The sequence below is a fragment of the Belonocnema kinseyi genome, chromosome 9 (genome assembly GCF_010883055.1).
Source record: "Belonocnema kinseyi isolate 2016_QV_RU_SX_M_011 chromosome 9, B_treatae_v1, whole genome shotgun sequence".
Taxonomy (NCBI): domain Eukaryota; kingdom Metazoa; phylum Arthropoda; class Insecta; order Hymenoptera; family Cynipidae; genus Belonocnema; species Belonocnema kinseyi.
This window is the reverse complement of record NC_046665.1, coordinates 124106561-124120006: the sequence shown is the minus strand read 5'-3', so window position 1 is coordinate 124120006 and position 13446 is coordinate 124106561. Positions and strand designations below refer to the sequence as shown.

Below are 13446 nucleotides of genomic sequence, written 5' to 3'. Positions count from 1 at the left end.
AAGAAGGTGCATATAGATACACAAAGATGGAAAATTGGGAAGATGCAAATAGAGCCATATAAATGACTAATTGGAAAGGCATATATAGAATATAAATACATATAGATGAGAAATAGAAAACATGCATATTTATGCTTATAGATGGCAAATTCGGAAGATGCATATATATATATTAAATTAGGAAGATGCATATAGGATATTGATCCATATAGGTAAAAAATTGAGAAGATGCATATTTACCCTTATAGATGACAATTTGGAAAGATGCTTATAGATCCATGTAGACGAAAACTTGGGAATATGCATATAGATCCATATATTTGAAAAATTGGGAAGTCACATATATATCCATATGGGTATACGACAAATTGGGAAGGTGCATATAGATCCATTTGGATAAAACATTTCGAAGACGCATATATATTCATATAGATAAAAAATTCGAAAGATGCATCTAGATCGATTTGGATGAAAAATTAAGAATATGCATATAGGTTCATATAAATATAGATAGATATAGATATACATTTAGAAGTAGGGACTTTGCGCGACGTTAAAAAATCCTAATAGGAAATTCTCATAGGAATAACTTTAAATTATTTTTATGGATCTATAAGCTTATATATTGAGAGGGTACATACTAAATGTTTCTAAATATTGCCTTAAATTAATTTTCCAATCTAAAAAATCTGAAACCTTGGGAAAAGTTTTTATTCTCTTGAAACCAGTTAAAATTCTTAAGAAGATCCTAAATTGTTGGTTCAAAATCTTTAAAAGCCTACATTTTGTTTAATATCTTTTGAAACTATTTTAAGTTTTAAACTATGTTTTATTATGTTTAAACATTGTTAAACTGTTAATTACGCTCACCAAAATAACTATATCAACATAAGTATATAGAAATCACACAAAAAAAAAAAAAGCATATAGAAACTAATCAGTGACTACTCTTAATTCCATTAAGAGCTATAAATAGAGCCGGAAGTCTACGAGGATCAGTGAGAAATTTTCACAAATGAAGATACCAACTTATAAAAAACACGTATTGAAAAAGCTTGTAGAAAATACTTATAGAAAATGTTTATAGAAAATGCTTATAGAAACGTCTATAGAAAATGATTATAGAAAATGCTTATAGAAAATGCTTATAGATTTTTTTTTTATAAAAAATGCCTCAGCGTCTGGTCGTAATTTCATATAGATTTCTATAGAAGTACGAGTTATTTTTTCAGTAGCTCGGTTTGTTTGATTTTATTATAAATTATTGTTCTCGGAAATATAGGAAATATTTTCAAGGTGTATGAACTTAAAAAACCAGTCTAGCGAGTAATAAAATGTTGCAACATGAACAATACAAATATATGTGCAGAAATTCTCATGGTAGGTTATACTTAAGGCTTTGCAGTTTCACTTGATTTATTTCTTGATTCGCACTTAATCAATCGATTCAGACGCCACGCAGACGAGAGTTATTCGAGATGATTAATGATAATTAAAAATAATTATCTCTGATTGTTGATGCATCTATTTATGATACCCATATAATACATTCATATAAATATATTATTATATGGTTTTATATTATATTATATGGTTTTAAATTTAAAATTTTTAAAAACTTTTCTGATTGTCATGGAGTAAATTAGGACAAATTAATTCACTTGTCAAAATGAATTACTACTATAATTATGAAGTTATTCAATCTACAAAGTGTAAGTCTAAAATATTTTACATTAAAAATTTTCCATTTTAGGTCTTCATTTTTAGGCGTGCAATTTTTATTTTAAATATACAATTTTTGGGTTTTTAACGAGACAGTTTATAATTTACTGAATTGGGAAATTCCCGACAGAAAATTGCCGATTTATAAAATATCCGACACTCTGAGATTTCCGAATTCAAACAATAACAAATTTTCAAAATTAATATTATTTATTTAATTAAAATACATGAATGAAATATTAAAAAAAGTAAACATTAAAAAAAGGCCTTTGATCTAAATATTCCTTTATTGTATTTTGAATAAATAATATTATTCAAATTCGGGAATTTTTTATTGCCGAATGTTTGATAATTCGGAAACTTTCTGGCGGGAATTTTCAAATTCGGAAATTTAAAAATTCTCTACTATTATTAACTGTTCAGTAATTTTACAATTTGGGATTTTTATACTTCAGAAATTTTATATTTCAAATACTTTTTTGTTCGAGAATTTTACAGTGTCATGAATTTTATTTATCGAGTATTGTTTCAGTCATCTTTAATAAGCAATTGAAAATTAAAACATTTTTTATTTTAGTAATTTGTATTGAGTTTGAAACGAGGACATTTTTTATTTTATGCTGAATCTGTAGAAAATAATATTTATTTCTTTAAGTTTTTATTGACTTGAAAAGGAGTAAATGTTTGTTTTTAATATTTTATTAATTGAAAGAAGTATGATTTTTTAATTTTAATATTTTAATTGAGTTAGAAGGATGGAAATTTAAGTTTTCAATTTTTTCTGAACTTGAGGAGACCCTTTTTTTTCTTTTATTTATTATGTTGAATAGGAGTGGTTATTTTTTTCTGAATTGAAAAAGACCATTTTTTGAACAGTTTCAGTAAGATCATGGTAAGAATGGTTCATTTTCAATTTTTGTTCTGAATTGGAAAAAGCCTTTTTTGTTTTTATCATTTTTATTGAGTTGAAAGCGACGAAATTTTAATTTTCAATTATTTCTGAATTTAAAGAAAAATTTTTTATTAATTTTTAAGATTTTTATAGATTTGGAAGGAAACGAAAGTTTTGTTTTCATTATTTTATGAAATGGGAACAAAGATGATTTTTTAAATTCAACATTTTAATTGAATTGGAAGGGAGAAAATTTTGCCTTTCAAGTTTTTCTTAATTGGAAAAGGCCTTTTTTAGTTTCCTCATTTTTATTGAGGTGGAAAGAATTAAATTTTGATTATTTTTTTTCTAAATTGGAAGAGAAAATTTTTGTTTTTTAATATTTTATTAAGTTTAAGGGATGAATTTTTTCTGAATTAGAAGCGGGAAATTTGTTATTTTAAACATTTTTATAAAGTTGAAAGGGATGAATTTATCGTTTTGAGATTTATTCTGAACTTAAAGAGGGAAATTATTTTATTTAACAGGTTTTTATAGATTTGGAAGAGACGAAATTTTTGTTCTTTATTTTTTGTTCTACATTTAAAGAGGTCATTTTTTCTTTTTAGAGTCTTTATTTGGTTGAAGGGCGAAACTTTTTATTTACATTTTTTTTTTAATTTAAAGATATAATTTTGTTTTAAACATTTTCATTGGGTTGGAATGTAAAAAATATTGGTTAGTGTTTTTTTCTTCGAAACTTTTTTTCCAATATTTTTAGTGAGTTGAAGGTGGTCAAATTTGGTATTTTTAGACATTTTTATCAAATTTTAAATAAGGTTTTTGTTTTTAATTTTTGTTAAATTGTTAAAGAACCATTTTATATTTAAAAAATTTTCCTCGATTTGGTAAGGAGGATTCGAAGAAGGATAATTTTTTGATTAAAAATTTTTTATTGAGTATGATGATACACAATTTTGGTTTTATTTTTTTTTCTGAATTGGGACAAGCGCGTTTTTGTATCGTTTGTGCTAAGTTGAAAGGGGGAGCATTTTATTGTCAATATTTTTTCTCATTCGGAAGAAGAAAATATTTTAATTAAAAATTTTTTATTGATTTTGAAAGGAGCAAATTTTAGTTTTAAATTCTATTTATTAATCTTTGTTTTCAATTTATCACTAAATTGAAACAATGGTATGTTTTATTTCGATTTTCAGCTTAAATGTAAAGATTTTAAATTAAAAAAAGTTTCAAATTGAGTGCTTTAATTTGCAGTTCAGTTTTGATCATTAAAAATAACATTATTTTCAGTTTTAAGCGATCCAATTTTTTAAAATAAAAATAGAAAATTTCTTGACATTGAAAAACTTGGACTTTGTGGTCTATGAATTCTGGAATGGTTTTGAAATTACTAATCCATGGTCAGACGGAGATTGAGGATCTTTTATATTGAGCAATAAAAATGAAATAAAAGACATCAAATCATAAGAGAAAGTTGAATATATGTAACATTTTTAGAATATTAAAGCGTACAATAATTTATTCAAACCCTCAATTTTTACTCGAAATAAATCACAAAAATTTTCTTGATGTAACTAATAATTTTATTATTATAAAGGAGTAAAAATAACCATAAATTTGATTAATTATTTTTTTAATTTCAGCTGCACTTGCAATATTTTGAAATTCTTTCACAAGACTATTTTTTATTAGGTATTGCGAACATAGAATGCAATAATTTGAGTTATTACGAACTATTTTACTGCATTGTGTTAAACGATTAAATATTTTATGATCTCTTTAAGAGATCATAAAAAAGAATTATGCAAATGAGACTTAATTATTCAAATATCACATGCATATGGAGCGGAAATTTTTTTACCTATTTGGACATTTGTTTTTTTTTAATAATAATAAAATTTCAAAGAGAATTGTCGAGCCCAATTTTTCATTTATTTTCTTAATTTTTTTATAAATAAATAAATGTAAAGAAAAGATTGAAATTTTTCCTTTTCGACGTTTCTGGTTCTCATGAATAATACGAGAGTTATTGCAATGACCTACATTCAAGAGCGTTATTAGTTGAACATTTTTTTCATGGTATAATTCACAAAAGAAATTATTTCTTAAAACTATATTTTTTACAAATTTCAATAATTTGAATTTTTTAAAGTTATTTTGCAAGACCTTTGGAACAAAAATATTCATAATAAGTTGATAAAGTTTAGGATGTTTTTCCAACAAATTTTATAATTAAATGCATTATTCTGGCTTTATTGGTAAAGAAATTAGTTTTTTTAATGTCAATTCAACCTTTTTCCGAAAATATGTCTTTTGCATAAAATAATTTTCAAAAAACCAAATACACGTTATGAAAAAAAAAATATTTTTCTTGATTTCAAGAAACCGTTTATATAATTTAATTTGTTTATTTATTAAAAATAACGTAAAAAAGAATGTAATCATTTTAATTTAAAGAAAATATTTGTTTTTATTTTAAAAACATTACAAATCGAACAAATACATTTTTTCGTTTACCTATAACATTTGTTAAATCAGAAGTTGAATTATTTTAATTTTAAGTCGTTTCAAATTAAAAATTGTTTAATTTTTATTTATGTATCAAAAATTGTTTTTAATCTTCTTAAATATTCTCTGAAAATTAATTTTAGCTGAATTTATATTTTTTTGAATCTTTTTAAAATTTAAATTATTTGAAAAACTTGTTTAGATCTTTAAAATCTTTTAAAATGAATCAAATTTTTCTGAATATTAAAAAAAGCCTACAAAATTACTAAAATTTCCGTTATAATCTTCTAGATTTTTTGATCATACTTTTGAAAATCTTTTAAAATTGTTTAAAATCTTTTAAAATATTCACTTTAAATTAATTTTCCAAAATAAATATCATTTTTAATTTTTTCAAAAATTGTAAGAATTGTTTTTATTATTTTTAAATCTTTCAAAATCTTTCAGAAGCTTTAAAAATTTCAAGATTTAAATTACTTGTAAGATTGTCCCTGAATTTGTTTTAATCCTTAAAGTGATTCCCATTTTTCTTTAAATTTTGTTTACTGCTGCTAACTAAAAAAGTTGCCTTAAAAAATCTTGAGAGATTCTTTTTTAACAATTTTGGAAATCTTTTCAAACGTTTTACAATACTTTCCGAAGATAAATTTGTCAAAATAAAAATCATTAAAAATTTTCCTAGGAATCTTATGATTTTTTTTATCTCATAAAACGTTTCAAAATTTAAAAGAAAATTCTAATTTTTTGTTCCAAATCTTCGAATATCTGCAAAATTAAAAAAATGTGGCTTACAATCTTCCAGATTCTTTTTTTACCATTTTGGAAATCTTTTGAAATCTTTTTAAATATTTTCTTAAAATTAATTTTACAAATTAATTTTTTTTAATTTTGCCAGAAATCGAACAAGAATTTTTATATTATCTTAAAACCTTTCAAAAATAGCTCACTTTAATTTTAAAAATTAAAGGATTTCGAACAAATCAGCTTAGAAAAGTTAGAATTGCTAAGATTCTCTTACAATTAATTTTCATAATTTATATTTTTGTAAATATTTTTAAAATTTTAATTCTTTGAAATATTTGTTAAGAACTTTAAAATAATTTAAAATTAATCGAATTTTTCCGAAAATTGAAAAAGTCCTGCAAAATTACAAAAATGGCCTTATAATCTTCTAGATTATTCGTTGATACTTTTGGAAATCTTTTGAAAAATTTCAATTTTTATAAAATATCCTCTTCAAATTAATTTTCCAAAATAAAATATCATTTTTAATTTTTCCAGATATTTTAAGAATTTTTTTTTGTTATTTTAAAATCTTTTAAAAATTGTTGAGATTCTTTTTTTAACAATTTTGCTAATCTTTTGAAATGTTTAAAAATATTTCCTGAAAATAGATTTGTCAAAATAAAAATCATTAAAAATTTTCCTAGGAATCTTACGATTTCTTTTTATCTCATAAAACGTTTGAAACATTTTGAAAAACTTCTAATTTTTTGTTCCAAATCCTCGAAAATATGCAAAATATAAAAAATGCGGCTTACAATCTTCCAAATTCTTTTTTTTTTACAATTTTGGAAATATTTTAAAATTTTGGAAATATTTTTAAATCGCACACTGAAATTTGAATGATTCGAGGATTTCGAACAATTCAGTTTAGAATTGCTAGGCTTTGAATATTTAATTTGTGTAAGACTGATAATTTTAAATAAACGTACAAATATTTCTAACTATTAAAAAATCGTTCTTGTTCGTAATTAAAGAAATATCAAATTTAATGGATTCCCAATCGTCATCTAAATTCAATTATTGTTCTATTTTTAATTCTGAAACTAAACCTCAATTAAAAAAATAATCAATTAATTTATACATACAATTAATAAACTTGAAACAATTTTTATCAAATTTTCTTATATTTTTTCTAGAAATTTGGAAATACTTTAAATTGAAAATATACCCTCCAAAATTAAGACCTGAAATGGAAATTTTTGTAATTAAAAAATTTTATACTCTCGTATTTTAAACTAAATAATTTCAATATTGAAAAATTAAAAATGATTTTTCTCGAAACATTAAACAAAATTTTCGGTCACAAAATAAATTCCCGGCCATTGTCCAATTTCCCGGTACAGTGATTTTAACGAAAAAAAATCCTTAAATATTTTTTTGTATGCCACCCAACGTACATTATTCTAATGTGTATTATATAATTTGTAACGACGAATGGCTATCGCAATACCAATCTGTTTGTTATGCGTAACCCACTATGTGTATTAGGGACACTGGAACAGGTTCAGGAAAGTAAGCTATCTTGAATGAAGAAATCGTGAATGAATTTACATTTTTAGTTGATCAAAAAAATTTTTTTTAATAAAAAAATTTAATAATCAGGAAACAGAATAAAAATAAAAAAGGTGCTATAATTAATCATTTCGGACCACAAACCGAACGACCTATTAAAAATTAGCCATGAATTTGAAGTTGATAACGCCATCCAGAAAAAGATGACATTATTTTCAAAAAAATTTTAAAAAGCATCTTAAATTTTGCGTTAAATGAGACCTTGTTAAAGTAATTTAGCCTTGTGGCTATTAAATTATCACGAAAAAAAAACAGAAATAAATTTTCGACGTTTAGGATATTTTATATTTTAACTTGAACTTTTGGCAAGATCGGGAAAATGAATTTATTGACTTGATATTTACTAAAGCGATATTCACCAGATAAAAAAAGGTAATAATAAAAAAAAATTTAAAAAGATAATATAATTCATTTTTACTTTTAGATATTCAATTAAATTGATGGAAATTAGACCACTTACCGGGTGATCTATTAAAAATTAACCGTGACTTTGAAAGATGATAACACCATTCAGAGTGAAGATAAAAATATTTTCAAAAAATCTTTGAACAGTTTATTAAATTTTGTATCAAATGAGCCCTGGCTGAAATAATTTGGCCTTGTAGGTATTAAATTATCATGAGAAAAAGACAAAAAGCAAATTCTCATTTTGAGAGGATTGTGAACTTCCTCAAATGTTGTCAGGAACTAGAAAAAATGAAATTAATATCGTATCCCGTGTTACTTATTTAAAGAACACATTAGTTCCGCAACACTGTTCTGACCCAATTCTCTGATCAATCTCTCTAGCAATTACCCCAGGTTAAGACCTTCATGAGTAAAATAATAAAATAAAAAATTTGTACTTACGACACCCCATACTGTGAGGTACTTAAATTGTCCCGGATCAAAATACTTGGCATTTGGCCTCATAGCCGGAACGTCCAGGATAAAAAAAACATGGTGGAGTGTGAAAATGTACACCCCGGCCATCATAACGTGCGCCAAAAAGTATAGTGCTGACATCTTCAGACTCTGCAATCACAAAAGAATAGCAAATGAAAGCCAAATCAGGTCGTTCTCAAATCCCTGCGGAATTTTAATTCCAAGGCTACTCACTGCTCGAAGTAAGAAGATAGAGATCCTATCTTTTTGAATAATTTTCAAACTTTGTGATAGAAAGAGATAGTGAAAATTTACCCAATTCTACTTCTTTGTCAATCTAATTAAAGTCAATCTTTTTCAATAAAGTCTTTTCTATCGGCTCCTATCCTTTACCTATCAACGTCAATCTTTTTCTATCTCTCTGTCAATATGAATTCCTGTATATCTTTTTCAATCTCCTCTTCCCCGTTTCATCTTATAATACTTCTATTAACGCCTAATATTTTTATTTCTTTGTCAATTTAAATTTGTGTTTATCTTTTTTAATCCTCTGTTCTGTATCGCGTCCTATCCATTATCTATTCATGTCAATCTTTTTCTATTTGTTTTAATCTACAGCCCCTTTTATTTTTTCAATCTCGTACAATCCTTTTTCTTTCGACGTTAATCTTTTTCAATCTCTTTATCAATCTGAATTCCCGTCTATCTTTTTCAATCTTGTCTTCTTTGCGTCATCGTATCCTTTATCTATCCACGTCAATGAATTTGCTCTGACAAATTCCCTAACTTTCTGATGGATTCTTGAATATTGAGGAATAGAAAATGATGAAGAGTCAATAAAAAGATCAAGGACCTCGATTACGAAAGATAGAGAAAGAAATAAAAAAATTTGGAATTCGGAATAGACAGATTAAGGGATAGAAAAAGATAAGACTTCTCGGTCACGAAAGATAGAGAAACAGATAAAAAATCGTTGAGATTGGGGATACGAAAAGATAGAGATTGGGTGAGATAAAAGAATAACTATTCTATTTCTTAGTTCATTTATTATGAATTATTAGAAAAGTTAGGGAATTTATTTGAAAAATTAAATTGACATTGAACAAGTACCAGAAAGACAACGTAATTTTACTTCTTGGTTACTTTTACCATCAGCCAGGTAGCGGTAAAATCTTCAGGTTAAGGTGGCTAGAGAGAGGAAAGGCTAAAATAGAGAAGAGAGGATTGAAAAGGATAGACGTAAATTTAGATTATTAAAGAGACAGGGAAAGATAGGCGATGGTAGATGTAGTACAGGATGAGGTGGAGAAGAGAAGTTTAAAATAGATAGACGGGAATAGTCGTACATTTACATTGAAAATGAGATAGAAAAGATGGACGTTGATAGATAAAGTATGGGATGAGATAGGGAAAAGGAGATTGAAAAAGATGAATGTGAATTTAGATTGAAATATAGATAGAAAAAGATAGACGCGTATGAATTTAGCATAGAATGAGATAAAGAAGAGAAGATTGAGAAATATAGACGAAAATTAAGACCAACAAAGGTAGAAAAATATTGAGGTGACCAATTAAAGGATAGGATGAGGTAGAAAAGAAGGGATTGAAAAAGATAGCCATATATTTAGACTGAAAAAGAGACAGGATAATATAGGCGATGATAGAGGTAGTATAGGATGAGATAAAGAAAAGGAGATTGAAATATAGATAGAAAAGGATATTGAAAAATATAGACGGGAATTAAGATGAACCGTGATAGAAAAAGATTGACACAGACCTAGAAAAATATAAAAGTTTATAGATGTTGTATAGGATGAGATAGAGAAGAGGTGATTGGAAAAGAAATATGAGAATTCAGATCCATAGAGATAGAAAAAGATTGACGAGAATAAACAAAGGATAGGTTATGATAGAAAATAAGGGATTAAAAAAGATAGAATTAAATTTAGATTACCAAAGACACAAGGAAAGATAGGCGATGATAGATGTAGTATAAGATGAGATAGAGAAGAGGAGATTGAAAAATATAGACGAAAATTAAGATCAACAGTCATAGAAGAAGATTGACGTAAATAGATAAAGGATTTGTTGAGATGGAAAAGAAGGGATTGAAAAAGATAGTCATAAATTTATATTGGAAAAGAGATAGAAAAAGATGGACCTTTACAGATGTAGCATAGGATGAGATATCGAAGAGGAGATTGAAAAATATAGACGAAAATTAAAATCAACAGAGATAGAAAAATATTGATACAGATTCAGAAAAATATGGACACAGACCTAGAAAAGTATAGAAGTTTATAGATCTTGGATAGGATGAGATAGAGAAGAGCTTGAATAAGATAGACGGAAGTTAAGATCAACACAGATAGAAAAAGATTTACGTGAATAGATAAAGGATAGGATGAGGTAGAAAAGAAGGGATTGAAAAACATAGTCGTAAATTTAGATTGAAATATAAATAAGAAAGGATATTGAAAAATATAGACGGGAATTCAGATCAACAGATACAGAATATTAATGAGAATAGACAAAGTATAGGTTGAGATAGAAAATAAGGGATTGAAAAAGATAGCAGGGAATGAAGATCAAAAGAGATAGAAAAGGATTGACACACACCTAAACAAATATTGACGTTTATACGTGTTGTATAGGATGAGAAAGAGAAGAGGAGATTGAAAAAGATAGACGGGAATTCAGATCAACCGAGTTAAAAAAAAATTGTCGTGAATAGATAAAAGGTTGGGTGAGATAGAAAAGAAGAGATTGAAAAAGATAGAGGTGAATTAGGATTGACAAAGAGATAGAAAAAGATAGACGTTGATAGATGTATTATGGGATGAGTTAGAGAAGAGGAGATCGAAAAAGATAGTCGGAAATTCAGATTAATAGTGACACAAAAAGATTCATATGAATACATTAAGGATAGGATGAGATTGAACAGGATATGCTTGAATTTAGTTTGACAAAGAGATACAAAAATATTGATGGAGATAAACAAATTATAGGATGAAATAGAGAAGAGGGGATTAAAAAAGATAAAAGGGAGTTTAGATTAGCAGAGATAAAAATTTTCTAAAAAACAGTTAAATTTTGAAGGAAAAAGTTCATTTTGAACAAAGAAAGATTTTTCATTAAAAAAAGAAAAAAAATTTTACCAAATTTTATCCTTTTCTACAAAACTTTCGAATTTTCAAACAAGAAGATTAGTTTTGCAAAACAACAACAAAAAAAGATTTTCTAACAAAAAAAATAAACAAAAAAATACATGAAGTTTTCAACAAATAGTTGAACTTTCAACTGAAACAGACCAACATTAAACCTAAAATAGAATAATTAAATTTTCAGTAAACAAATTAAATTTTAACAAAGAAAAAGCTCATTTTCAATCAAAAAGATGAATCTTCCAACAAAAATACGATTTTTAATAAATAAGTTCAACTTTCAATCAAACAAAACAATAATTTTTAAAGAAATAGTTGTACTTTTAATCAAAGTAGATGATTTTTTAAAAGAAAAGGACCTAAGAAAGATTTTTCAGTTAAGAAGGAAAAAAATGTTCACCAAATTGTTGAATTTTCAACAAGAAAGTTAATTTTCAATAAAATAGTTAATTTTTAACCAAATATTCAATTTGTTAATCCAAAAGATCAATTTTCGACCGAAAGTATGATAGCAGCCTTTTCCTCTAAAATTAATGAACTTTTAACAAAAAATTATGACTTTTCTACTAAGAATACATTTTAAATAAAAAAATAGCGAATTTTGTATAAAATAAGACGAATTAAAAAAGAAGCAAACATTCTAAACAAAACAGTTGCATTTTCAACTAAAAGAAATCAATTTTGAATGACAAATTTATTAGTTTATATTTCAACCAAAAAATATTTTTATTTGAAATAAAAAAATACTTAAATTTAACCAAAAGGCATATTTGCAACAAAATGGTTAAGCCTTTAACAAAAAAGGATTGGATTTATACTAACAAGTTGCATTTTTCAAAATTTATACCCAGAGATACAGATTTAAAAGTAAAAAACGAATTTTCAACAAAACAAGATTTTTCAGTCCTGAATTAAAAAAATTTCAACTACCCTGTTAAATTTTAAGCGAAAAAGCCCAAATTTTTACAAAACACTTGAATTTTTAATGCAAAAATATGAATTTTTAACGAAAAAGTTCATTTTTAAACTTACAGTTTAATTTTTTAGCAAAATAGTTAAATTTTTGACCAAAAGAGATGTCTTTCACAAAATAGTTGGATTTTCCACAAAATATTTAAAATTGTCAAACAAATAATCTAATTTTTAACCAAAAAGATAAATTCCCAACCGACAGTAAAATATTTGACTTTTCAATTTAAAAGAACGAATTTTTAACGAAAAATAGTATTATAAATTATATTATAAATAAATAAATTGAGAAAAAGAGGAAGTTTTTTGAAAACAAAAATAAAAATAGTTAAATAACAAACACTAAATATTATTTACTATAGAAAAATTTGATTGAATGGATCAGTGATTTTTACTGAAGACTGTTTAAAAAAATATCGGAAAATTCACTTTACATATTAAAATAAAAAAAATAATTGAAAAAATAAATGTACATAAATTATAAACTGAGTGCGCCGTTAAACGAGTGCTACACATTCAAAGTTCTGGTTTTGTAACTGAGAAGAAACCGGTTAGCGGGACATGTATTTTCTTACTTCAAGTTCAAGACTGCAAATAGTGTGTTGCTTGCATCCAACTGGCAAACGCACGTGACACAGAAGACACAGGCGCAGTTATCGTATCACTTCTTTTTAGAAATAATAATATTAAATTAAAAAAAAAAATATTATTTTCATTTAAAAAATCTGAATAATTTAAAAAATAAATTTCTGTCAATCTTGAATTAAAATTTGCAATAATAAAGATCTGTTTTAATCTTAAAAAGCTGTGACATTAATTTCACTATCTGCAATGGGCCTGTAAATCCATGCAGTTTCTTATTTCTTCATTTAAAAAAGGTGAGTTAAATAGACTCTTGCCGCAGCGAAGGACGAATACAAACTGACGCAGCTCTCGGGGGCTGCAGGGTGGGTCCCATTCCAGGACGAC

The 13446-nt window shown here is 25.5% G+C and overlaps 1 protein-coding gene across 2 annotated transcripts in view; it reads right to left on the bottom strand.

The window, feature by feature from the left end:
- LOC117179509 (androgen-induced gene 1 protein-like) overlaps positions 1–13446 on the bottom strand; it is a 95282-nt gene that overhangs the window by 61513 nt on the left and 20323 nt on the right. The window contains exons 1-2 of one of the 2 annotated variants that reach the window (XM_033371382.1): positions 13053–13128; positions 8330–8494 (exon numbers count right to left, since the gene is read on the bottom strand). In XM_033371382.1, the coding sequence (XP_033227273.1) occupies positions 8330–8485 (156 nt within the window). In that variant the 5' untranslated portion in view covers positions 8486–8494; positions 13053–13128. Of the gene's footprint in view, positions 1–8329; positions 8495–13052; positions 13129–13446 lie in introns of those variants that run through there. The other variant, XM_033371381.1, reaches the window with a different exon arrangement.